Here is a 27,519-nt window from a genome sequence, read left to right as displayed (position 1 = left end):
TATAAAATATTTTAATAAGACACACATATATATTACAGCACTTAGAAGATATTTTGTATGAACTATTTTACAATGTAAAATAACATGCAAAAGTACCTGGTATGGTGCTTGATCTGTAGTAGCTACTCCGTAAAAACTCAAGTGAACAAAATAGAAAAAAGACTGAGATCAGGGATCTAATGTTTGGCTAAGACAGATTAACCATAAAACTGGTCTTAGGGATTTTTTTGAAGAAAGGCATTCCCAAATTTGCAAATCTCTCTAACATATAAAGTCATTATCAGCCAAGAGGGAGTCTCAGAAGGTTAAACACTTGGTAGGGAGAGAGGTTAGTTAGCAGATGACAAGCACAACTTGCAACCTGGCATGAAGAAAGAATCCAAAGTTGAACTCTTCTAAATATGCCTCTGGCCACTCCAGCATTCTCTACTTTCTTAAACATGCTCCAAGACACACATGCTATTGGCCATAAATTCAGCTTTTCTTGCTTTCAAGAAGTTTGTAGTCTAGGGCAAGGTTTCCTAACTTTTCCACATTGATGGCATACATATAATTTAATATTCTTTGTTCAGCACAGTGAACGAAGTACTGCCAACTCAGCAGTCTTAAAGGCTGAAGGATCATTTCCGCACACCTCTACTCCCCTCTGAACACAACAAATTATGACAGCACATTGGTTGGGAAGCCCTATTCAAGAGAGAGAAAGTATTCAATAAACCAGTCATTCAATTAACAAAAATATAAAATGATTTCAACTACTCGTAAGTATTACTGAAAAATATAAACATGATACTTCATCTAGGGTGGCTATGGAAGATCTCTCCCAGGAGGGGTTGAGTTGAAACTGAGAGACAGAAGCGGCCAGGTGAAGAGCTAGGGGAATAGCCTACTAGGCAGAGGAAATAGCAAGTATAAAGGTCTCAGTGTGCAACCAGCTTGGAATGAAAGCTCAAGGAACTGGAAGGCCAGTGCTGCTGGAATGTAGTGAATGAGGGGGAGAGTGGAGTGAGATGAGATAGGTATCAGGGACCAAATCACATAGGGCCACTTAAGCCATAGTGAAGAGGTAATATCTTAATTCTGGTTATAACAGACATCAGTTGGCGTTTTTTTTGTTTTGTTTTGCTTTTTTGTCATTTGTCTTTTTAGGGCCACACCTGCAGCATATGGAGGTTCCCAGGCCAGGGGGTCAAATCAGAGCTGCAGCGGCCAGCCTACACCACAGCCACAGCAATGCAGGATTTGAGCCGCATCTGCGACCTATACCACAGCTCATGGCAATGCCAGATCCTTAAGCCACTGAGCGAGGCCAGGGATTGAACCTGCGTCCTCATGGATACGGGTCGGGCTTGTTAACCACTGAGCCATGACGGAAACTCCTGGAGGGTTTTAAACAGAAGAACAAAGTAGGTTGATATATGTTTTAGAAAAATCCCTCCGACTTGTCAGGGATGAATAGTCTGCGGAGGGAAGGGGGAAATGTGGATGGCAAGAGCAGCAATGGGGTAATCAATTATGAGACCACGGCTCGGTCTAGGTAAGGCATGTTAGTGGACTGGGTAACAATTGTAGCACAGGGAAATGGCAGAAAAGTATAAGCTGAATTGTATTTTGGAGGAAGATCCAAGTGTCCTGGCTGGTGGATTGGACATGGAGTATAATGGACAAAGAGAAATCAAGGATGATTTCTAGGTTTTAGCTTCACTGACTGGGTAGATGCCATTGAGAGAGATGGGAAAGGCAAGTGTGGAAAAGCCAGGTTGAAACAAGGGGTTGGGTGGTAGAGGTTCCCTGGCTCATGAAAAGACTAAGAGTCACTCCTTCCCACGGCCAACGGTATAACTAAACTAAGGCAAACCACATTGGGGCATGAAGACTGGATCTGCCCCATCCTGAAGATTTCTCTGGCAGGGGAGTCCCAGTCACACCTCTAAAATCTGGCTTGACCTGAGGACCATGAAGGTTAAGGGGCAGCAACTGCAAAACTTCTGGAAAGGGAAGAAGAGAGGTAAACTAAATGATAAATGAAGAGAGACCCTGCTGAAATTCTAAAACACATGAAAAATACAAAGAATGACACAGTCAACAAATAGGAGGCAAATTTGGCAATAAAATTAAATAGAAAAATCTAAAGATAACTTTAAAATTCTTATCATATTTCTTTCCCCTTCCTCCCTTCCTTCCTTTCTTTTTTGTCATTTTAGGGCCACACTCGCAGCATATGGAGGTTCCCAGGCTAGTGGTGGAATCAGAGCTATAGCTGCCAGCCTGCACCACAGTCACAGCAACGCCAGATTGGAGATGCATCTGCAACCTACAGCACAGCTCACGGCAATGCTGGATCCTTTAGCCCACTGAGCAAGGCCAGGCATTGAACCTGCATCCTCATGGATGCTGGTCAGATTTGTTTCAGCTGAGCCATGGCAGGAACTCTGAAATTCTTACCATGTTTCAATTCTAAGATGTACATTAGCATTATGGAATCATTTGACAGGGTCAATTGTTGACATCTTAGATTTGATAAAATATGGTATGTTTAGGAACTTCAAAAACAAATAAAAAACATTCATGTAAAAGAACAAGATATTGTAAGATGAAAACAGCCTAAAAAAGAACAAGTCGATATTTTTTAAAAAACTAGGAATATTGGAAATAAATAACTCTAGCTTTAATAGCCAAAAGGAGAATTAATTGACAGAAAGCACCAAGGAATTCACAGAATGTATGTATGAATGAATGTACAAAAAGATAATGGATGTACAAATGAATATACAGAAAGATAAACAAAAAATGTGAAAGAACAGATAGAAAACATGAGAGGTAGATTGGCAACATTCGCCTAATAGTTCCAGAAGAAGAAAACAGAGGCAGTGGTGAAGAATCTATATTTGAATAGATAATGGCCAATAATTCTAACAGAAGTGTATTTCTCGAACTGAGTAGAACAGAGAAGAATAAAACTATATCATGATTCATGGTAGTAAAAATGGAGATGATGAAGAGAAAAATCCTAAAACTCCAGGAAGTAAAGACGTGATGTTAGCTGTCATTCTACAAAAGGAACAACAATTAGCTCAAAAGCAGAATTCTAATCTATGATTCCAGAATTTAACGAAGTTGTATCTTTAAACAATTGAGAGAAAATAATTTTCAACCTAAAATTCTACATCAACTAAGCTTTCATTCAAGAGTGACAAGAGGACTTCCCTTCAGGACACAGCAGAAATGAATCCGACTAGGAACCATGAGGTTGCGGGTTCAATCCCTGGCCTTGCTCAGTGGGTTAAGGATCCGGTGTTGCCGTGAGCTGTGGTGTAGGTTGCAGACATGGCTAGGATCTGGCATTGCTGTGGCTCTGGCGTAGGCTGGCAGCTACAGCTCCGATTAGACCCCTATCCTTGGAAACTCCATATGCTCAGGGTGTGGCCCTAAAGGGACAAAAGACAAAAAAAGAAAAAAAGAGTGACAAGAAATAAAAATACTTCTAGATACATAAGGATCAGAGTTAACAACAAATAGATCATTATTGAAAGAACTACTAAAGAATGTCATTCAAGAAAAATAAAAGTAATATAGATGGCAGGATGTAAGAGACAATGATGAGCACAGAATTTGATAAACTACATTACATATTTAATTATCATTGACTTTAAAAACAAATCTTTATTATTATTATTGTTGTTGTTGTTGTTGTTGCTTTTTAGGGCTGCCCCTGCCACACATGAAACTTCCCAGGCTAGGGCTCAAATTGGAGCTACAGCTGCTAGCCTACACCATAGCCACAGCAATGTGGGCTCTGAGCTGCGTCTGCAACCTGCACCACCGCACACGGCAACACCAGATCCTTAACCCATGAGTGAGGCCAGGGATCACACTCATGTCCTCATGGATACTAGACAGATTCTTTCTGCTGTGCTACAACAGGAACTCCTAAGAACAAATCTTATTTTTTATTTTAAATGAAATATTATTACTATTTACTACATTTACCCAAAGTTTTCTTAGACTACTTTAGATTATTGAATATTATTTAGATCATTTAAAATAGAGTATTTTAATTTATTATATTTTTGGTGTTTTTAGACTTTTGCAGGTTAGTCTTTTAACTTTATTGAGGTATAATTTACATATAATAAAATGTACACATTTTAATTGCACAGTTTGATAAATTTTTAAAATATATACTCATATAAGCATTATCCTAATCAAGATATTGAGTATTTCCATTACTCCAACATGGTTTTCCCATTCCCTTTTCAGTCAGTTCATTCAATTTGTTTTCTTCTTCAAACACATCAATTACCTCCATGTTGGATATCTGTTTTCTTCCCTTAATATACTGTCTTGTCTAATCCAGTCGTATTTTTGACCCTTTATATTGCATTCTATGTCATTTTCCTAAACTTGCTCTTCAAATCTTTGATGTGGCTCACTCCAATGTTTATTCTACTCATCAGTACTTTAAATGTAACTTTAACTTCTACTTTATCATTACCTCTTTCCTTAAAGATATCGTTAGCTCTGGAGTTCCCATCGTGACACAGTGGGTAACGAATCCGACTAGGAACCATGAGGTTGCGGGTTCGATCCCTGGCCTTGCTCACTGGGTTAAGGATCCAGCGTTGCTGTGAGCTGTGGTGTAGGTCTGTAGGTCGAAGATGCAGCTCTGATCCCATGTTGCTGTGGCTCTGCCGTAGGCCGGCAGCTACAGCTCTGATTAGATCCCTAGCCTGAGAACCTCCATATGCCACAGGGTGCAGCCCTAGAACAGACCAAAAAAAAAAAAAAAAAATCTGTTAGCTCTGATAGCACCATTTCATCCTCAACAATTATCTTTTGTATTTTCAAATCTTATTTCATAGAATCCTTATTGTCTTTAATTTCTTGAGCATATGAAATAATTATTGTTTAACTTTTCTCCTTTTTCATGGGGTACACACTGTCCAAACGTGGCCATCAGCTATACTGTAAATTTTATTTGTTTGCTGCAGAATTGTTGATATGTCCCATGTTTTGTTTTGATTTTTTTATCTACTCACCTTTGAATCAGGACACTTAAATCTGGGCTTGGCATTAGCCCCAAAATAATGGAGGTACATTTTCTTTGGCTGTTCTCCCTGTTTACCTGGGTACTATTAAATTCTCCTCTTAAAAATTAGGAGTTCCCGTCGTGGCGCAGTGGTTAACGAATCCGACTAGGAACCATGAGGTTGCGGGTTCAGTCCCTGCCCTTGCTCAGTGGGTTAACGATCCGGCGTTGCCGTGAGCTGTGGTGTAGGTTGCAGACGCGGCTCGGATCCCGCGTTGCTGTGGCTCTGGCGTAGGCCGGTGGCTACAGCTCCGATTCGACCCCTAGCCTGGGAACCTCCATATGCCGCGGGAGCGGCCCAAGAAATAGCAACAACAACAACAAAAAGACCAAAAAAAAAAAAAATTAACAGGTTGTAGTTCCTGTTGTGGCTCAGCGGGTTAAGTACCCTACATAGTGTCTGTGAGGACTGGGGTTCAATTCCTGGCCTTGATCAGTGGGTTAAGTATCCAGTGTTGCAGAAGAAGTGGCACAGGTTGCAGATATGGCTTGGATCCCATGTTGCTGTGGCTGTGGTGTAGGCCTGCAGCTGCAGCTCCAGTTCAACCTTTGACGTGGGAATTTCCATATGCCATAGGTACAGCCCTAAAAAGAAAAAAATACAATTAAAATTTTAAAAAAAATTTTTAAATAAACCTTTCTCAGGGAACCCTCCTGCACTCCTGGTGGGAATGTAAACTGGTACAGCCACTATGGAGAACAGTTTGGAGATACCTTAGAAATCTATACATAGACCTTCCACATGACCCCACAATCCCACTCTTAGGCATATATCCGGACAAAAGTTTCCTTAAAAAAGACACATGCACCTGCATGTTCATTGCAGCATTATTCACAGTAGCCAAGACATGGAAACAACCCAAATGTCCATTGACAGATGATTGGATTTGGAAGATGTGGTATACACACACACACACACACACACACACACACACACACACACACACAGTGGAATACTACTCAGCCATAAAAAAGAATGACATAATGCCATTTACAGCAATATGGATGGAATTAGAGAGTCTCGTACTGAGTGAAATAAGTCAGAAAGACAAAGACAAATACCATATGATATCACTTATAACTGGAATCTAATATCCAGCACAAATGAACATCTCCTCAGAAAAGAAAATCATGGACTTGGAGAACAGATTTGTGGCTGCCGGGGGATGGGGGAGTGGGAGGGATTGAGAGCTTGGTGTTATCGGATACAACTTGGAATGGATTTACAATGAGATCCTGCTGAGCAGCATTGAGAACTATGTCTAGATACTTATATCGCAACAGAACAAAGGGTGGGAAAAAAGTGTATACATGTAAGTGTAACTTGGTCCCCATGCTGTACAGTGGAAAAAAAATAAATTAAAAATAAAACAAATAAATAAATAAACCTTTTTATTTGAGTGTGTGTGGTGGGAGGCGTAGTGATGGGGGAGGGGGAAGGGAGTGGTGGTTAATAGTATTTTCAGACAACCTTCTTTTTTTTTGTTGTTTGTTGGTTTTTGTTTGTTTGTTTTTTTGTCTTTTTAGGGCCGAACCCATGGTATGTGGAGACCCCCAGGCTAGGGGTCGAATCAGAGCTGTAGCCACCAACCAACGCCACAGCCACAGCCATGCCAGGTCCAACCTTCATCTTCGACCTACACCACAGCTCCCAGCAATGCTGAATCCTTAACCAACAAGTGAGGCCAGGAATCAAACCTGTGTCCTCATGGTTACTAGTCAGATTCATTTCTGCTGAGCTACGATGGGAACTCCCAATTTTCAGACTATCTTCTATTAGCACCTTCAATATTTTTCCTTTTTTCTAGGAATATGAATTATGCATTGACCTCTAGAATTTTCTTTCAAGCTATTTCATAATGTAACATATAGAAGATTTTCTTTGATTTTGAGATTAAATGTCCTAGTTTCATTTTCAGGCATTTTTCTTCTTTTTCTTACTTATTTTAGCCAGGATAAAATTGTATTTATGTTGTCAACTTTCCCAGAAATCTTAATTTGGGACTTTGATAAAAGAATTACAATGCTTCTTCTGTGGAAAGACCCAAGAAATTTTATGAAGGGAAATTTCCTTTGCTGAAAGGGTAAAGCAGACTGGCACTGTTATCAAGGAACATTTCAGAGAATATATGGCATCTGAGTAGAATCTTTTTTTTTTTTTTGTCTTTTGTCTTTTTAGGGCCACACCCATAGCATATGGAGGTTCCCAGGCTAGGGGTCCAATCAGAGCTGTAGCCGCCAGCCTACGCCAGAGCCACAGCAATGCCAGATCCCAGCCATGTCTGTGACCTACACCACAGCTCACAGCAACACCGGATCCTTAACCCACTGAGCAAGACCAGGGATTGAACCTGCAACCTCATAGTTCCTAGTCGGATTCATTTCCACTACGCCACGATGGGAACTCCTGAGTGGAATCTTAGAGGATAATACAGTGAACAGAGTTGCCTACTTAAGAGTGTTTTCTCCCCCACTTTTTTGCTAACAGAATTCAGATCTCATTCATTTTTCTTCTGTCCTTCAAGGGAGATTGGGCTCCTTCCTAAATCAAAGGAATGAATCTTAAATAATCTAAGCCTGCGCTTTTCAAAATGTGAGCTACAACCCATCAATTTAGACACTAAATCAATTTAGCATCTCCTGATCACATTTTAAAAGTAATAGAGTGTATCACATAGATCCTTAGTAATAACTGTAAAACACTGAAATACTGCAATCAATTTCAACTAACAGAGTGAAAGAAAATAATTAGGTCTATGAATCTGAATCTTCTGCTCCATACATAGATATATAGATATAATATATATAAATCATCATGATATAAAAATTATTTCATACTGTGGGTAGTGTTAAAAGTTGGAAAAACTGGGAGTTCCTGTTGTGGCTCAGCAGGTTGAGAACCTGACTAGTATCCACGAGGACGTGGGTTCGATCCCTGGCCTCGCTCAGTGGGTAAAGGATCCAGCGTTGCCATGAGTTGTGGTGTAGGTCACAGATGTGGCTCGGATCCGGCATTGCTGTGGCTGTGGTGTAGGCCATCAGCTGCTGCTCTGATTGGACTCCTAGCCTGGGAACCTCCATATGTCACTGCAGGTGCAGCCCTAAAAAGAAAAAAAAAAAAAAAGTTGGAAAAACTGCTTTAAGCTGATAATGATTTATTGGTTTAGAAATGGGTGCATGAAGCTATTCTAGCCAAGGAGACACCAGGAGAGGCCTGCTGGAGGGCTTTTGGTAGCATCTTCCTCATTCTTACAAAAGGGTCAAAGAGCTCTTTCTCAGTGGGTGTTGTAATCTGTTATCTTGAATAGCAGTCAGCATCTTGCACAGCAAAGCCAGGAGGAAAGGCTACTTGCTAAGACAGTCGAGGCAAGTTGAGAAAAGGTGGAGGAGCTGAATATCTGAAGGCATCTTTGAATCTTTGAGTTAACCTGGAGCTGTCTTACTGATGGGCTTCTTGTTATTTGAGATTATAAATTATCTTTACTGCCTAAATCACATGTAGTTAGATTTCCTTTTAATTGCAGCTAAAAGTGTCCCAACTATTAAAGATAAATACGAATCTCTCAGGTGGAGGGGTATGTTCTGAGCATAGAAAACAGAATGGGTTAAATCACACAGAAAATTGGAACAGACTGTTCATTGTGATTAGAATCAGTATGAAGAGCATGTAATAGATGGCTGGAAAGATACTATCTGCCATACTAAGGAATCTAGACTTCACTGTTTTTGTAATAGAGAGTCTTCAGATGTCATTAACCAGAGAAATAATACAGCAACGTGATTAGATACTGATATGATAGCCCCTGGCTAAGGATCTTTTTTTTTTTTTTTTTTTTGCTGCACTTGTGGCATATGGAGGTTCCCAGGCTAGGAGTCCAATTGGAGCTGTAGCTGCCAGCCTATGCCACAGCCACAGCAATGCAAGATCTTAGCCGCGTCTGTGACCCACACCACAGCTCACGGCAATGCCGGATCTTTAACCCACTGAGAGAGGCGAGGGATCGAACCTGCAACCTCATGGATGCCGGTTGGGTTCACTAACTGCTGAGCCACGACGGAAACTCTGGCTAAGGATCGTCTTAATACCTCTATCTTAAAGTTAGATGCAGTTAATTTTCAGTTATTTCAACATAAACATGCAATGTGTATACCTGCAAAAAGAGTCTTTTTCCTTCTTAGAAACATTAGGTTGCATGTTGGATACAGGAAAAAGGATTGTAGGATCCAATGTTCTTCTACACTGTCGTCTATGCTGCCAGTACAGTTCATGGAAGGGCTTGGCATTTTCCGCCTAAACATCAAAAAAAGTGGGAAACTATCTCAGAAATTATTTTTTCCATATGTACATTGATAAATAATTTATACTTGATTACTTGCATTTGGAATATCTATTATAACTAACAGCTGGTTAGATTTTTAAGTAATTTCAAATATAATGCTTACTTAGTCCTCAAAAAAAAAGCCCTATGATCCCCTTCTGCAGCTCAATACCAAAAAAAACCGTCAAAAAATGGGCAGAAGATCTAAACAGACACTTCTCCAAAGAAGACATATAGATGGCCAAAAAACACATGAAAAGATCACTCATTATTAGAGAAATGCAACTCAAAACCACTATGAGGTACCACCTTACACCGGCCAGAATGGCCATCATCAAAAAGTCCACAAACAATAAATGCTGGAGAGGGTGTGGAGAAAAAGGAACCTTATCACACTGTTGGTGGGACCGTAAATTGGTACAACCACTGTGGAAAACAGAATGGAGATTCTTCAGGAAACTGAAAATAGAATTAACCATTTGATCCAGCAATCCCACTCCTGGGCATCTACCCAGAGAAAACCATGAGTCAAAAAGATACATGTACTCCAATGTTCATTGCAGCACTATTTGCAATAGCCAAGACAGGGAAACAACCTAAATGTCCACAGACAGAGGAGTGGATAAAGAAGATGTGGTGTGCATACACAATGGAATATTACTCAGCCATTAAAAGGAAAGAAATAACAGCATTTGCAGCAACATGGATGGACCTAGAAATTATCATGCTAAGTGAAATCAGTCAGACAGTGAGACACCAATATCAAATACTATCACTTACATGTGGAATCTGAAAAAAGGACAGAATGAACTTCTTTGCAGAACAGATACTGACTCACAGACTTTGAAAAACTTAATGGTTTCCAAATGAGACAGGTTGGGGGATGGGGGGATGCACTGAGGGTTTGGGATGGAAATGCCATAAAATTTGGTTGTGATGATTGTTGTACACCTATAAATGTAATAAAATTCATTGAGTAATAAAAAAATAAATAATAAATAATTTTTTAAAAAGGCCTATGAAATGGATATTATTACTACTTTATAGATGGGGAAGCAAATCTACAGAAATTTTAAAATTTGCCTTTTGGATTTCCCATTGTGGAACAGTGAAAACAAATCCGACTAGGAACCTTGAGGTTGAGGGTTCAATCCCTGGCCTTGCCTAATGGATTAAGGATCTGATGTTGCCATGAGCTGTGGTGCAGGGGGCAGACATGGCTCGGATCTGGCGTTGCTGTGGCTGTGGCGTAGGCCAGCGGCTAAAGCTCCAATTCGACCCCTAGCTTAGGAACTTCTGTATGCTGCAGGTACAACCCTAAAAAGACAAGAAAAATACTAAGTATAGTTAAATAGTGAAAGACAAACATCATTTGATAGCACTTATATGTAGACTCTTTTAAAAAAGATACAAATGAACTTATTTTCAGAATAGAAACAGCCACACAGACTTTTTTTTTTTTTGTCTTTTTGCCTTTTCTTGAGCCACTCTTGCGGCACATGGAGGTTCCCAGGCTAGGGGTCGAACCAGGGTTGTAGCCGCCAGCCTACGCCAGAGCCTCAGCAACGCAGGATCTGAGTTGCATCTGTGACCTACACCACAGCTCACGGCAACGCCAGATCCTTAACCCACTGAGCAAGGCCAGGGATTGAACCCACAACCTCATGGTTCCTTGTCAGATTGGTTAACCGCTGAGCCACAACGGGAACTCCCAGCCACATAGACTTTGAAAACAAACTCATAGTTACCAAAGGGGACAAGTTGGAAGAGGGGAGGGATGGACTAGGAGTTTGGGACTGGCCTATGCACACCGTGGTATATGGAATGATAGGCCAATGGGGACCTGCTGAACAGCACAGTGAATTCTACCCTATAGTCTGTCATGGTCTTTATGGGAAAAGATTCTGAAAAAGAATGGATGTGTGTACATGTATAACTGAATCACCTTGTTATACAGCAGAAATTATCACAACATTATAAATCACTGATATTTTAATAGAACTTTAAAAATGGGAAAAAAATGCCTATACTCACAGTTGTGGGTTTTTTTTTTGGTCTTTTTGCATTTTTCTAGGGCCTCTTCTCGCTGCACATGGAGGCTCCCAGGCTTGGGGTCTAATTGGAACCGTAGCCACCGGCCTATGCCAGAGCCACAGCAATGTGGGATCTGACCCACATCTGGGACCTACACCACAGCTCATGGCAACGTGGGATCCTTAACCCACTGAGCAAGGTCAGAGATCAAACCTGCAACCTCATGGTTCCTAGTCAGATTTTTTAACCTCTGTGCCACAATGGGAACTCCTCACAGGTTTTACTTACTTGTATTTTGTCTCCAAAACTTAGCCATTATATTCATATAAAACAGATTTCTCCAAATGCAGAGAAAGTCTAAGGTTGAAACGCTGAGAAAAAAAGCCCTCTCAGTTTAAACAGAAAGTTTCAGCAGAATAGTTCGGAATAAAGGAGGAGAAGCTGGAAAAAGTGATCCTGCTTTTCCTAGGGTCTCAGATTGGCTCATATGCTTTTATTTAAATACAAATATTTAGATACCCCAAATTATCACACATATGTAAGTATAAACTGCATAATTTATAACTGTTTTTTTTGTTTGTTTGTTTGTTTTTGGCTTTTTGGTTTTTCTAGGGCAGTACTCACAGCATATGGAGGTTCCCAGGCTAGGGGTCTAATCAGAGCTGTAGCTGATGGCCTACGCCACAGCCACAGCAACACGGGATCTGAGCCGCGTCTGTGCCCTACACCACAGCTCACGGCAATGCCGGATCCTTAACCCACTGAGCAAGGCCAGGGATCCAACCTGCAATCTCATGGTTCCTAGTCGGATTCCTTAACCACTGAGCCATGACAGGAACTCCATAATTTGTAACTATTCATCAACTAATCAAACAAATATTTGTTTAGCACCTGCAATTTTGTTTTCACACTAGGCGCAGACTATATTTCATTCTGGATAATAGGAGATAAAAATTTTAAATGTGACAAAAACTTAGGCCATAAGGAGTTCAGATTCTTATTGGATAGACGTGATTAGCATACATGAATCATTAGTAAATAATGTAACAGAATGATATCACTAAGAATCAAAGCAATCAATATCATCTATAAATGAGGAGGAGTTTAGGAGAGAGGAATATCAATGAAGGTTGGAAGAGACAGGAAACATTTCATCAATGAGGAGGAACTTAATGCTGGGATTTGGAGTTGAGGACATTTCAGAAGAGGCTAGCAACATGTGTCCAGAATATTTTTTTTGGGGGGGGGGGCATGTCCACAGCATGCAAAAGTTCTGGGCCAGGGATTGAACCCACACTACAGCAGTGACAATGCTGGATCCTTTACCCACTAGGCCACCAAGGAACTCCCAAAGTATTCACAAGACGGTCAACATCATATTGAAAGCCAGGTGGGGCAGGAGGGCATTTATCATTTTTGTATATAAAGGATTAGTTTGAAGAGTTAAGAGAGGGATAGACTATGAGTTTCTGCAAAGTCAACAGATAAACTTTAATGTAAAGCAAAATAGCCAAAACTGACTTGAGAAGAAATAGAAAATTTGAGGATACCAATAATTCTTTTTAAAAAATGAAAAGAAGTTTCAAACAACTACCTTTAAAAAAGTAACCAGGCCCATGGAGTTCCCCTTCTGGTTCAATGGTAATGAACCTGACTAGGATCCATGAGGACACAGGTTTGATCCCTGGTCTCATTCAGTGGGTTAAGGATCGAGCACTGTTGCAGGCTGTGGTGTAGACTGCAGATGCTGCTCAGATCTGGTGCTGCTGTGGCCGTGGGCTAGGCCAGCAGCTGCAGCTCTGATTTGATCCCTAGCCTGGGAATTTCCATATGCTACAAGTGCAACCATAAAAAGAAAAAAAAGAGTCCCAGAAAGACAGGGTAGGTATAATGGGGTAAAAGAGGTTTAAATAGTGGTCAGATGATATTATCTTAATTTGATGAAAGACATCAATTTATAAATTCTAGGAGCTTAATGAACTATAAGCAGGAAAATTAAGAAAAAACCATGCTTAAGTAACCAAACTGCTGACAACCAAAGATGAGGAAGAGATCCTGAAAGAAGCCAGAGAAAAAAAGTTACATGCAGGGGAACAATTCAAAATACCCCTGACTCCTCATCAGATGCTACGGTGGTCAGAACTCTAAGGCCAGTAGATATTTGGAACATCACCAATATGCTGAAAGAAAAAAAATTATCAGCCAAAAATTTGTATCAAACAGAAATGTCCTGCAGAATACTCTTAAGACACTTTCAGGTAAAAGAAAACAGAATTTGTTGTCAGCATATAGTTAAGGAAGTTTTTCAGGCTAAAGGAAATAATACCAGGTGGAAATAAATCTTAAGGAAGTACTGAAAAGCATCAGATTGGGTCATATTTGGTAATTTTTACCCTGTAACTTTCTTTAAAACATAAAGGATTGTTGAAAGCAAAAATTGTAATACTGTCTTATGGGGGGGTCTGTAGTAATATACAAAAACTATACCATGAAAGACAGGGTTAGTAAATGGATTTATACGGTTTAAAGGCTTCTAAGTCTTTATGTGAAATAGCACGAGTTTATTTTAAGTAAACTTTGAAGAGTTGATGATGTAAATTTTAATCCCTAAAGATAGCACTAAAAAACCCAAATACAAAGAGGTACAGTTAAAGTCCATATATACATTAAAATGAAACATTAATAAATATTCAAATTACCCAAGAGAAGGCAGGAAGTGAACAGAGGAACAAAGAAATAAACAACTCCCTGTAAATGTTAGTCTTAAATTCATCCATATCAATAATCACGTTAAGTATTAATGGACTGAACATTCCAATTAAAAGAAATTCTCAAACTAGGAAAAAAGTACGACCCAATTACATGCTATCTATAAGAAATATACTTTAGGGAATTCCCGTTGTGGCTCAGTGGGTCACAAACCTGATTAGTATCCATGAGGCTGTGGCTTCGGGTTCGATTCCTGGCCTTGCTCAGTGGGCTAAGGATCTGATGTTGCCATGAGCTGTGGTGTAGGTCAGTAGCTGCAGCTCAGATTCAACCCCTAGCCTGAGAACTTCGATATGCTGCAGGTGCAGCCATAAAAATTAAAAAAAAAAGAAATATACCTTAAACGTAAGTTGAAAGTAAATTAATGGAAAAATATATACTATGTAAATAGGCGGTGGCTTTATTAATTTCAAACAAGATGGATTTCAAGACTTAGTATTAGCAGAGATAAAGATGAAAAATTTGTCAGTAAGACATGAAAGTCATAAGTATGTATGTATCTAATAACAGAGTTGCAAAACACATGAAGCAAATTGACAGAATAAAGGGAAAAACAGGCAATTTTATAATCATAGAGATTTTCAACAAACACGTTTCAGCAATTGATAGAATAATCAGCTAAAAAAATAAGTAAAGATACAGATGATCTGAATAAAACTATCACCTTAATCTAATTCAACAGGTATAGTTACATATTTATACATTTATAACATATAGATATATTTATGTTTATAAATATTTACTTATAGAATATTATACCATATAATTGTTGAATACACTTTTTTTCAAGTGCACATAATACTTTCAATAAGATAAACCATATGCTGAATCTTAACACAGGTCTCAATAAATGTAGAAAGACTGAAATTCACAGAATATATTCTCTAACCACAGTGAAATTCAATTAGAAATCAATAACAATAAGATATCTTGAAAGACTCCAAATATCTGGAAATTCTACAACACACTTCTGCAAGATTCATGTGTTAAGGAACAAATTATCAGAGAAATTGCATAATTCTTAAACTGAATGATAGCACAAATACAAGATCAAAATTACTGGAATTTTAGTTAGTGGTACCATCATTTTTCCAGTTTTCAAAAAAAGAAATTTGGGGATTCTTATTCAAAGCACCACATCCAGCCACTTAAAAAATTCTGTCAAGTCTACCTACCTAATTTCTTTTTTTTAAATAATTTTTTATTGAGGTAAAATTGGTTTATAGCATTATATATGTTTCATGTGCACAAGATCATATTTCTATTTCTGTATCCCCATAGCATACTCATCACCAAAAATTTAGTTTCCATTCATTACCATACAGTTTCTAACTACCTTATATCCCTCCAGTCAGTGCCTTCTACTATGTTCCCAATGCTGCTAATTTTGTTCTGTTCCTCATCATCTCTTACCCTGAAGATTTGTTTATTTTTTTATTGTTTTTGTCTTTTTGCCTTTTCTAGGGCTGCTCCCGTGGCATATGGAGATTCCCAGGCTAGGGGTCCAATCAGATCCGTAGCCATCGGCCTATGCCAGAGCCACAGCAATGCAGGATCCGAGCCATGTCCACGTCCTACACCACAGCTCCCAGCAACACCGGATCCATAACCCACTGAGCGAGGCCAGGGATCGAACCCGCAACCTCATGGTTCCCAGTTGGATTTGTTAGCCACTGCGCCATGATGAGAACTCCCCCTGAAGATTTATTAAGAAAACATTCGATCCCTAGCTTAGGAGCTTCCATATGCCGTGGGTGTGGGCTAAAAAGACAGAAGGAGAGGGAGAGAGAGGGAGAAGGAGAAGGAGAAGGAGAAGGAGAAGGAGAAGGAGAAGGAGAAGGAGAAGAAGAAGAAGAAGAAGAAGAAGAAGAAGAAGAAAAGAAGAAGAAGAAGAAGAAGATATGGAAATAGAAGATATATTTGTCTAAGTATTTCAGTAAAAGTCAAACAAAAAAAATAATTGAAGGAGCAAGGCCTTTCAGAAGTTGGAGTGAATGCAGATGAGGGGGAGCTGACAAGGATATTAGTAGTTTCAAAGGGAAGGGGTCTTTCAGAGTCAATGTGATGGACCACGCTGTTTACAGCCATGTTGTACTGAGATTCCTTTGCATGGGAGCCACCACTAGCGAGTGACCCTTGGTGGTCCTGCTCAGACCTTTGTCCGCATCACGTGGGCCCCTATCCCTCCTCTTCTGTAGAAAAGGAGCCCGAATTGGGACTAAGGGAAGATGGTTCTTTGAGACACTAGTCTGCTATCGTCTAAGTCTGCTACCTTTCTGATGAAAGTTGTTATTTCCGGCCCCAACGACTTGTCTCTGGATTTACTGGCTTTTCATTCAGTGAGAAGAGTGAGCTTGGGCTCAGTATCATCTTTATCATCGTGGCAAAAGAGTACAAAAAAGAATCAACCTATCATAGAAAGAGAAGTAGTCACACATGTGTGTATGAAAGAGAGAGAGAAAGGCATTAGCACATGAGAGAGTTCTAACAGATTTCTGAAGGACAGAAAGTTAATTGAAGTTATTAGTACAGTAGTGGGGTCAGTAAAAAAAAAAAATCATGCTGTCTTTCTATCTTTCTAATGAAACTTCAGGATTAAAGTTGGCAGGTATTGAGGGTGGGAATGAGAACTAAAGTTATCAAAGAGACAGGTTAACCAAAATTCTGTTATGGAATTTCTGAACAAGCTGCCAATTCCCCTATCTCTTAGTTAACCTACCCCACACAGAGAGTTATAGGAAATTAATCTCGAGCTAAAATAAGTGCCCTCCTCTTAATAAACTTCTGCTAGGGAGTTCCCATTGTGGCACAGCCGAGACGAATCTGACTAGGAACCATGAGGTTTCAGGTTCGATCCCTGGCCTTGCTCAGTGGGTTAAGGATCTGGCGTTGCTGTGGCTGTGGTGTAGGCCAGCAGCAACAGCTCCGATTGGACTCCTAGCCTGGGAACCTCCATATGTGGCGGGTGTGGCCCTAAAAGGACAAAAGACAAAAAAAAAAAAAAAAAAGCAAACAAACAAAAAAAAAACAAAACTTCTGCTAAGATGGGTTTCAGCTCCCCAGAGTTAAACCCTTCTCATGTTAGCATCTGGGAGGAAGGCCACCAGTTAAACGGTGTCCTTTCTGCTTTCTAATCCTAAAGTAAAGCTAGCTGCCATGCACACAGAACAGTTAGCTTTCCATTCTGGAGAGAAACTTATTTGTAAAATAAATGACAGTTTCACAGAAAAATTCACCCTTATCTTCAATCTTAAATATGAACAAATATACCAGCAGCATCAAAGATAGATACCACGATAAACAAAGGGAAGACAGACGCCAGAAGAAACAGATAATTCAAGAAAGAAAATGAGAAAACATGAAGAATCTTCAGAAAATTTTGAGAGCAAATGTTAATAGGATTCTATGAAAAGAAAAAAAAAAAGTAAAGTTCCCTCTATGGTGCAACAGGATCAGGGGCGTCGCTACAGTGCCAGGATGCAGGCTCTATCCACGGCCTGGCACAGTAGGTTAAAGGATCTGGCATTGTCACAGCTTTGGCGTAGGTCACAACTTCAACTCCGAGTTGATCCCTGACATGGAAACTCCGTATGCCTCAGGGCAGCCAAAAAAGAAGAAAAAAGAAATAACCAAGAACAAGAATGAAATTTTGGAAATTTAAAATATGATTACTGAATAAAAATGTAGTAGAAAGACCAGATGAAAAAGTTAAGGAAATTTCCCATTATAAAGGGCAAATTTTCAAAAGACAAAGATAGAGAAAAGCAATGTAAAGAATCAATCCAAGAAGTCTAACATCTGACCATTAGAAGACAGAGAAAATAGTGGAAAAGAAACTGGAAAAGAAATAACAAAGAGACATTTTTTTAGACCTGAAGAAAATACACTTAGGCATATAATCTCAAGACCTCTGAAAACAACATTATTAAAGAGAAGATCCAGGAGTTCCCACGTGGTGCAGCAGAAATGAATCTGACTAGGAACCATAAAGGGTGGGTTCAATCCCAGGCTTCACTCAGTGGGTTGAAGATCAGGCATTGCCATGAGCTGTGGTGTAGGTCGAAGACATGGCTCGGATCCCGCATTGCTGTGGCTGTGGTGTAGGCCGGCAGCTGTAGTTCTGATTCGGCCCTGCGCCTGGGGACCTCCATGTGCCATGGGTGCAGCCCTAAAAGGACAAAAAAAAAAAAAAAAAAGACCAAAAAAAAAAAGAGAGAGAGAGAGAGAAGATCCTAAAAGTTTCAAAAGAAAAAACAGCAGTTACAAAAGACCTGGAACTTTTCATTAGCAAGTTTGAATGGTATAAGGACTGTGGGACAGTGTCTTCAAAGTTCAGAGAAAAAAAAGATTTTGAACCTATGATTCTACTCAGCCAAATTATCAGTCAAGGACATGGGAAAATAAATACATTCTCAGAGAGCTATGTTGCATTTCTAGGAAAGTTTCTTGAAGATGTATTCTAGGAAAATGAGGGTTAAATCCAAGAAGAAATAAGGCATGGGTGTTGAGTCTGGAAACTAAACCAGGAATGGGATGACCCAGTGACAATGAAAGTAGAGCAATGAGTCAAAGTTAGGAGAAGTCACTAAGCTTTGTGAACGATTCCTCCAAGAAGATTGGAGTGGATTCCACTGAATATAATGAGAAAGGAACTGATCATACTCTCTATGATGAGAGGGATACATGCTTCTTTACTGGAGGTGGCATATCTTAGAGGTAAAGAGTATGAATTAGACTGCTGGCTTCTTCCTGCCTCTGTCACTTATAATTTGATTTTGGCCAAGTTCCTTATTTTATTTGTGCCTCTTTTTTCTCATCTATAAAATAGGGATAATAATAGTACTTTCTTCATCAAGTTATTGAGGGTGTAAATTATATATGCATATATATTTCATATGTATAAATATACATCTATTCTACATATCTTTGGATATATGTATGTATATATAATGTGAACAGAGCTTGGCATACTCAAGTATATATATATTTCCTATTATTGTGGTTCTCCACAAGAAAAAAGAAAGGCAACTAGGAATGCCATACAAGACAGTCAAGATCTTGGAGTTGCTGTCATGGCTCAGCAGAAGCAAATCTGACTAGCATCCATGAGGACATAGGTTTGATCCCTGGCCTCGCTCAGGTGGGTTAAGGATCCAGCATTGCCATGGGCTGTGTTGTAGCTTGTAAACACAGCTTGGATCTGGCATTGCTGTGGCTGTGGTAAAGGTCAGAGGCTACAGCTCCAATTCAACCCCTAGACTGGGAATCTCCATACGCCCAGGTGTGGCCCTAAAAAGACAAAAAAAAAAAAAAGGTCTAAAATAAGGGAAACTAATATACAGCATTACTTTTGAGTAACTGATGAAGAATAAGAAAAGAGAGGCCTATTGCTTTTACACTGCATCCATTGAAAAGAAAAAAATCCTAGCACGGTACTTTGTTCTACAATGAATAGCTGTTTACAAAAATGCCATCATAATATAAATGCTGTTTACAGTATTTTGAGTTTTAGAATTAACCTATAGATAAAATATAAAAGCTTATTCAGAATTGCAAAATGAATATAATTATTGTCCTCAAAAATGTAAAAATAAAGATATACTTTCCTAGGGAAGATGTGGAGGAAGGGCTAAAACTGCTAAGATTTTTCATCTTACGTGAAGAGGAATCAGGAGTTAGTGATCAAAATTGAGAGGAAAGGAAAAAGTATTCAGATAATATTATTTCATGGTACAAAAGTTAAAATAGAAGAAGCAGAAAAATAGCTATCAAAGATCCAGAAGAGGAAAGAGAGAGAGAGGTGGGATATAGACGAGTTTACTAAGCTAATTCAAATCTTTGCTTTTGTTTATACAGTAGGTAATGTTGAAAGCTGATAAATTAAAAAACAGAACAGAAGCTCATTTTTTAGAATTATAGTTAATCATAAGAGGAACTGAAACCCCAAAAGGTTAAACACAGTTTGCCTCTGAAAAGAGGAAATTAGAACAGGAAGTATGGGTGGAAGGGTTTTGTGTTATTAGCCTTTCTGTATTTTCAATTTAAAAAGTCGTATGTATGTTTTAACTTGTTTCTTAGAAAATTAAAATGTTTTATATAAGATGCGAGTAAATTTATTATGATGAGTAAACTTACTATGATCTTACGATAAATATTCCTTGGGAGGTTTTCATTAAACATGAACCTAAATATGTAGATGAGGATGAAATTAATAATCTGGAAAATGTGTTTTGTCAATATTTTAAAAAATTACATAAGGCATAAATATGAAACAAGATAATATGTTACTAATTATGGTGCAAAGAATACACTTTTTTTTCTTTTTCTTTTTTGCTTTTTTAGGGCCTCACTTGCAGCATATGGAGGTTCCCAGGCTAAGGGTCTAATCGGAGCTATAGCTGCCGGCCTAGGCCACAGCCACAGCAACACCAGATCCAAGCCGCATCTAGGACCCACACCACAGCTCCCGGCAACACCGGATCCTTAACCCACTGAGCAAGGCCAGGGATCGAACCCGCAACCTCATGGTTCCTAGTCAGATTCGTTTCCGCGGCGCCACAACAGGAACTCCAAGAATACATTTCTTTAATGTTTCATTCTTCATATTAGCAATAAACAAAGTTAATATTAAGTGAATTAACACCTAAGAGACTCTCTTAAATGACTTTCCTTTGCTGATTTTCTGTATTATTTTCACTCTCTAGTCTCCTAGATTAAACCTACTGAATGATATCCAAGGCACGCTTAATGGTCAAGGCTGGTTGGCCACTTTTGAGGATGTTCATGAACCTTTGCTCAAGTGGTTAGCAAGAGTCAACAGTGTTGGTGCTACTGACATAGAGGCAGACTTGTGGTTGTCAGGGGGAGGGGAGGAGAGGGGCGGGAAAGGGATGGATCAGGAGTTTGGGATATAGCAAGAATAAACAACAAGGTCCTACTGTATAGCACAGGGAACTAAATTCAGGGAGTTCCCATTGTGGCTCAGTGGTTAACTAATCCAACTAGGAACCATGAGGTTTCAGGTTTGATCCCTGTCCTTGTTCAGTGGGTTAACGACCTGGCATTGCCGTGAGCTGTGGTGTAGGTTGCAGACGCGGCTCAGATCCTGCGTTGCTGTGGCTCTGGCTTTGGCCGGTGGCTACAGCTCCGATTGGACCCCTAGCCTGGGAACCCCCATATGCTGCTGGAGCAGCCCTAGAAAAGGCAAAAAGACAAATAAATAAATAAATAAAAATAAATTCAACATCCTATGATAAACCATAAGGGAAAAAAACATGAAAAAGCACATATATGTGTGTGTGGTGTGTGTGTGTGTGTGTGTGTATCACTTTGCTATACAGCAGAAAGTAACACAGCATTGTAAATCAATTATGCTTCAATAAAATACATTTTTTTTTTTTTGGCTGTCCTGTGGCATATGGAGCTCCCAGGCCAGGGATCAGATTCGAGCTGCAGTTGCAACCAACTGGATCCTTAACCCGCGTGCCAGGCTGGGTATTAAACATGTGTCCCACAGCTCCCAAGATGCTGCCAATCCCTCTGCACCACAGTGGGAGCTCCAATAAAATAAATAAATAAAAAAATTTTCACAAATGTTGGTGCTAAACCTGTTATAACCATTATTATCATAATTATGTAAGTTAAGTAACTATGACAAAAATGGTCTTGACTACACATCAAAAGATAAACAAATGGATGTATATTTTCATATTCTAAATTAAAATTAAATATTTAAATTACTCAGGTATAGTTTTCTATGAGGACCTTTCTCAACTGACTTTATGATAACTGCTAGACCTTGTCACATTCAATAAAAACTTCTACCATATTGACTGCCCAAAAAATACTGTTTTCTCTATTATTTCCATACATCAAGTTTTGCGTAATATCAGAGATGAAATCACTTTAAAATTTTACACTTCTGAATCCAACAACATATCAAAAAGATCATACACCACGACCGGGTGGGATTCATCCCACATTCACAAGGATGGTTCAACATATGCAAATCAATCAACATCATATACCACATTAACAAGAGAAAAGTCAAAAACCACATGATCATCTCAATAGATGCAGAAAAAGCATCTGACAAAGTCCAACATCAATTCAGGGTCAAAACTCTTACCAAAGTGGGTATAGAGGGAACATACCTTAACATAATAAAAGCCATTTATGACAAACCCACAGCAAATATAATACTCAATGGAGAGAAGCTGAAAGCCTTCCCACTAAAATCTGGAACAAGACAAGGACGTCCACTTTCACCACTGTTATTCAACATAGTGTTGGAAGTCCCAGCCACCAATGAGACAAAGAAAAGAAATAAAAGGCATCCAAACAGGAAGAGATAAAACTGTCACTGTATGCAGATGACATGATACTATATATAGAAAACCCTAAGGACTCAACCCCAAAACTACTTGAACTGATCAACGAACTCAGCAAAGTAGCAGGATATAAGATTCACATTCAGAAATCAGTCGCATTTGTATATACTAACAATGAAATATTAGAAAAAGAATACAAAAATACAATACCTTTTAAAATTTCACCCCTACAGATGGCCAACAAGCACATGAAAAAATGCTCAACGTCCCTGATTATTAGAGAAATGCAAATCAAAACTACCATGAGATACCACCTCACACCAGTCAGAATGGCCATCATTAAGAAGTCCACAAATAACAAATGCTGGAGAGGTTGTGGAGAAAAAGGAACCCTCCTGCCCTGTTGGTGGGAATGTAAGCTGGTGCAGCCCCTATAGAGAACAGTATGGAGGTACCTTACAAAAATATACATAGAACTACCATATGACCTAGCAATGCCACTCTTGGGCATATATCCGGACAAAACTTTCCTTGAAAAAGACACATGCACCCGCATGTTCATTGCAGCACTATTCACAATAGCCAAGACATGAAAACAACCCAAATGTCCATCACAGATGATTGGATTAGGAAGATGTGGTATATATACACAATGGAATACTACTCAGCCATAAAAAAGAATAAAATAATGCCATGTGCAGCAACATGGGTGGAACTAGAGATTCTCATACTGAGTGAAGTAAGTCAGAAAGAGAAAAGCAAATACCATATGATATCACTTATATCTGGAATCTGATATATGGCACAAATGAACCTTTCCACAGAAATGAAAATCATGGACTTGGAGAATAGACTTTTGGTTGCCAGGGGAGGGGGAGGGAGTGGGATGGATTGGGAGCTTGGAGTTAACAGATGCAGACTATTGCCTTTGGAATGGATTAGCAATGAGATCCTGCTGTGCAGCACTGGGAACTATGTCAGTCACTTATGATGGAGCATGACAATGTGAGAAAAAAGAATGTACCCATGTATGTGTAACTGGGTCACCATGCTGTACAGTAGAAAATCGACAGAACACTGTAAACCAGCTGTAACGGAAAAAATTAAAAATCATTATATAAAAAAATAATATAAAATCCTTGTTAAGGGGAAAAAAATTTTTACACTTCTGAATCCTAAGATCCATTTGAATTTGGCATTTGTAGAAGCATGTACAAAACTATTAGGGCTAATCTGAATATCTACTAAATAGTAAGCATATAAATTAAACTTACTTCAGTTGTATCCTTAAGATAACAAAAAGGTCTAGTAGATCTTGATTTTAGATATTCTTCTGCTGGCTCTAAAGAAACAAATACAAACATAAATGATATTTCTATACTATTAGACTACTTCTAATTTAACTCAATAAACCATTTTCTCTACTTGCAGTAAACTTTTTAGAAATGTAGTTTGTTAGAGCTAAACATATCCTAGAATAATTTGCTTTTAATGTGAATTTTTATTTATAGATTATAACTTTTGATTATTTACTATAATATGTAAAGCTGTATTTTCTTAGAAAAAAATGATTTCTAAATAAAATATTACTTGATATTCCAATAAAACTTTTCATTAGCTCCTTTGAAAAGAGAAATATTCCCCTCAACCTGAATCCCCCATCTCCAATTAATTTGGGTTATCATTTAATGGATTTTCTTAAAGTAAGCATAATGTAGGGTCAAGTATACAGACTTTAGACTTAGATAGCCTGGGACCAAAACCTACTTTCCTGTTTGTGAGTTATAGCCTTAGGAAAACTATTTAACCTCTCTGAGCTTTAGTTTCCTCATCTGTTAAGGAGAAATAATAGTACCGATGTAACAAGATTGCTGTGAGGATTAAATGAGATAATAGATGTAACAAACTTACATCTGGTGTTCCTTCAATCAACAGTTACTTGTTGATCACCTGCAATGTGCCAGGCACTGGTGTTGGAGTCTGGAATTGTGCTTTCTGCCCAATCACTCACAATAAAAAATAATCAAGTAAAAAAACCCACAGCAAACTATTTCTTTTTCTTTGGTCTTTTTTGGGCTGCACCCGCAGCATATGGAGGTTCCCATGCTAGGGTCAAATCAGAGCTGCAGCTGCCAGCCTACGCCACAGCAACGTGGGATCTAGCTGTGTCTGTGACCTACACCTCAGCTCACGGTAAACACCAGATCCTTAACCCACTGAGCAGGGCCAGGGATTGAACCCACATCCTCTTGAATACTGGTCAGTTCGTTATCACTGAGCCACAACTGAAACTCCAGAGTGAACAGTTATAAATGGAGATGCATGCTTGGACAGAGATAAACAGATTTTGGTGAAGAAGAGCAATAGAGGAAGGTATCATTTAGGTAGGGTGGTTGCATAGGACTGAATGTTTGTTTCCCCTCCTGAAAGTCACAGGTTGAAGCTCTAATTCTCGATGTGGTGCTATTTGGAGGTGGGCCGCTGGGAGATAATGAAGTTTATACGAGGTGATGAGGTGGGATGCCCATGATGAGATGAATGCTCTCTCTCTCTGCCACGTGAGAATACAGCAAGAAGGTGGCTGTTTGCAAACCAGGGAGGAGGCTTTTACCAGGACCTGACCCTTCTGGCACTCTGATCTCAGACCTCCAGCCTCCAGAACTGTGAGAAGCAAATGTTGATTTAAGCCACTCCGTTTATAGTAGTTTCCGATAGCAGCCTGAACTAAAAGAGAAACTGTCCTGAGAGGTGGGGTGCTGCTGTAATAAATACCTAAAAATATAAAAGCACCTTTGGAACTGGGTAGGGAGTAGAGGCCAAAAGAGTTTTGGGGGACACAGCAGAAAAAGCCAGCATGGCCAGGAAGAGATCTTAAAGGCAATTCTAGTGAGAATCCAAACAGAAAGAGGAGAAATGTAGAGAAAGGTTCCATTTTTCATGGAAAGTACATGGATAATCATATTCAGAAATGTTGGTAGAAATAGGAAAGGTAAAAGCAGTTCTGATGAAGTTTCAGGCAGAAATAAGGAACATGCTATTCGGCAATGGAGAAAGAGCTGTCCTTACTATAAAGGGGCAAAGAACTTGGCCGAACTGTGTTTTTTGTGGGAGGTAGAGCATGGGAGTGATGAAATTGGATAGTTAGCTGAGATTTCTAAGCAAATCTTAAAGAAGAGGCTTGGTTTCTCCTGACTGCTTGTAGTCAAATGCAAGAAGAGAGAAAGGAATTAAAGACAAAATTGTGAAGCAAAAAGAAACCAGAACTTAAAAATTTGGAAAATTTTCAGCCTGTTCCTATTACAAAAAATGAGAAAGCGTATTCAAAAGAGAACACTAAGGGTGTGATGGATTGACCATATATACGATAAGGACTTAACTCAGCCATCCCAGCAGAGACACTGCCAGTTTGAATGGAAGGGAATAGAGACAGGACCCAATGAAGGAAGTATTCTTCATTCTTGGGTTTTATGGATAGAACCACAGAGCTCTTCTGGCAAATATTTGCTATTCTTCAAGATAAGGGAGGAAAGACAATGAAGGTGACTCAGAGATCATCAGGGCTGCCTCAATTTCAAAATCAGAGGCCACTGCCTCAATTTCTGGATAAGGTCCTGGGACGGGGCAACCTGGAGCCCTTGAGGGGGTGGGACAAGACTCCCACTAGATAAAGTCCTGGGATGGAATCCTGGCCTAGCAGAGTCCTGGTGGTGGGTTTTTCTTTTCCTTTTTTTTTTTTTGTCTTTTTGTCTTTTTAGGGCCTCACCCACAGCATATAGATGTTCCCAGGCTAGGAGTCCAATCAGAGCTGTAGTCGCCAGCCTACACCACAGAAGCACAGGATCTGAGGTGTGTCTGAGACCTACACCACAGCTCACAGCAATGCCAGATCCTTAACCCACTGAGCAAGGCCAGGGATTGAACCCATGTCTTCATGGATACTAGTCAGGTTTGGTAACCATTGAGCCATGATGGGAACTCCCAAAGAAGATTATTCCTGAGTCTTAAGATCTCATGAAGTTGGCCTTACTAGGTTTTAGACTTGTTTGGGACCCATCATTCCTTTCTTCTTTCCTATTTCTCCTTTTTGGAATGAGAACATCTATCCTATTCCTGTTCCATATTTGTATTTTGTAAGCACATAATTTGTTTGATTCCACAGGTTCAAGCTGGAGAGGAACTTTGCCTCAAGATCAATCATACCTTGAGTCTTACCCATAGCTGATTTAGACAATATTTAGGTGAGACTTTGGACTTGAATAATAACATAAGACTTACTCAGTATGGCAGTAAAAGAATTAACATGTTCTAAGATTCTTTTAGTGTCCATAAGGAGAGTAACACCAGATTTTGAAAGGCTGAATATCATAATTTCTAGGGTAATAATTTAAACAACAGAAACAGAGCATATAAATTCCAAAATAGTAAAGGGGAAACATTTAAATTTTAAAAACTCAATCCTCAGTATGACGCAAGAGGATAGAGAAGAAACATAGAATCAATAGGAGAGATAGAAAGAACAAAATAAGATGACAGATTTAAATCCAAAGATATCAATAGTTACATTAAGTGTAAATGGACTAGGAGTTCCCATCATGGCTCAGCAGAAATGATCTGACTAGCATCCATGAGGATACAGGTTCCATCCCTGGCCTTGCTCAGTGGGTTAAGGATCCGGCGTTGCCCTGAGCTGTGGTGTAGGTCACAGACACGGCTCAGATCTGGCGTTGCTGTGGCTGTGGTGTAGGCCAGTGGCTACAGCTCTGATTCAACCCCTAGCCTAGGAACTTCCATATACCAATGGTGCAGCCCTAAAAAAGACCAAAAAAACCAAAAAAAAAAAAAAATATATATATATATATGAGTTCCAGTTGTGGCTCAGCAATAATGAACCCAACTAGTATCCATGAGAACATGGGTTCGATCCCCAGCCTCACTCAGTGGGTTAAAGGATCCAGCATTGCCATGAGCTGTGGTGCAG

General features: G+C 39.3%; 1 protein-coding gene across 4 annotated transcripts in view; it reads right to left on the bottom strand.

The window, feature by feature from the left end:
• C8H1orf141 (chromosome 8 C1orf141 homolog) overlaps nt 1-27,519 on the bottom strand; it is a 185,593-nt gene that overhangs the window by 6,011 nt on the left and 152,063 nt on the right. For all 4 annotated transcript variants that reach the window (XM_047788720.1, XM_047788718.1, XM_047788722.1 and 1 more), the window contains 2 exons: nt 23,816-23,883; nt 9,241-9,380 (listed from right to left, as the gene is read on the bottom strand). In XM_047788720.1, the coding sequence (XP_047644676.1) occupies nt 9,241-9,380; nt 23,816-23,883 (208 nt within the window). The remainder of the gene's footprint in view (nt 1-9,240; nt 9,381-23,815; nt 23,884-27,519) is intronic.

Source organism: Phacochoerus africanus, chromosome 8, assembly GCF_016906955.1.
Source record: "Phacochoerus africanus isolate WHEZ1 chromosome 8, ROS_Pafr_v1, whole genome shotgun sequence".
Classification (NCBI taxonomy): Eukaryota; Metazoa; Chordata; class Mammalia; order Artiodactyla; family Suidae; genus Phacochoerus; species Phacochoerus africanus.
The sequence above is the reverse complement of the archived record's forward strand: the minus strand, read 5'-3'. Positions and strand labels throughout refer to the sequence as shown.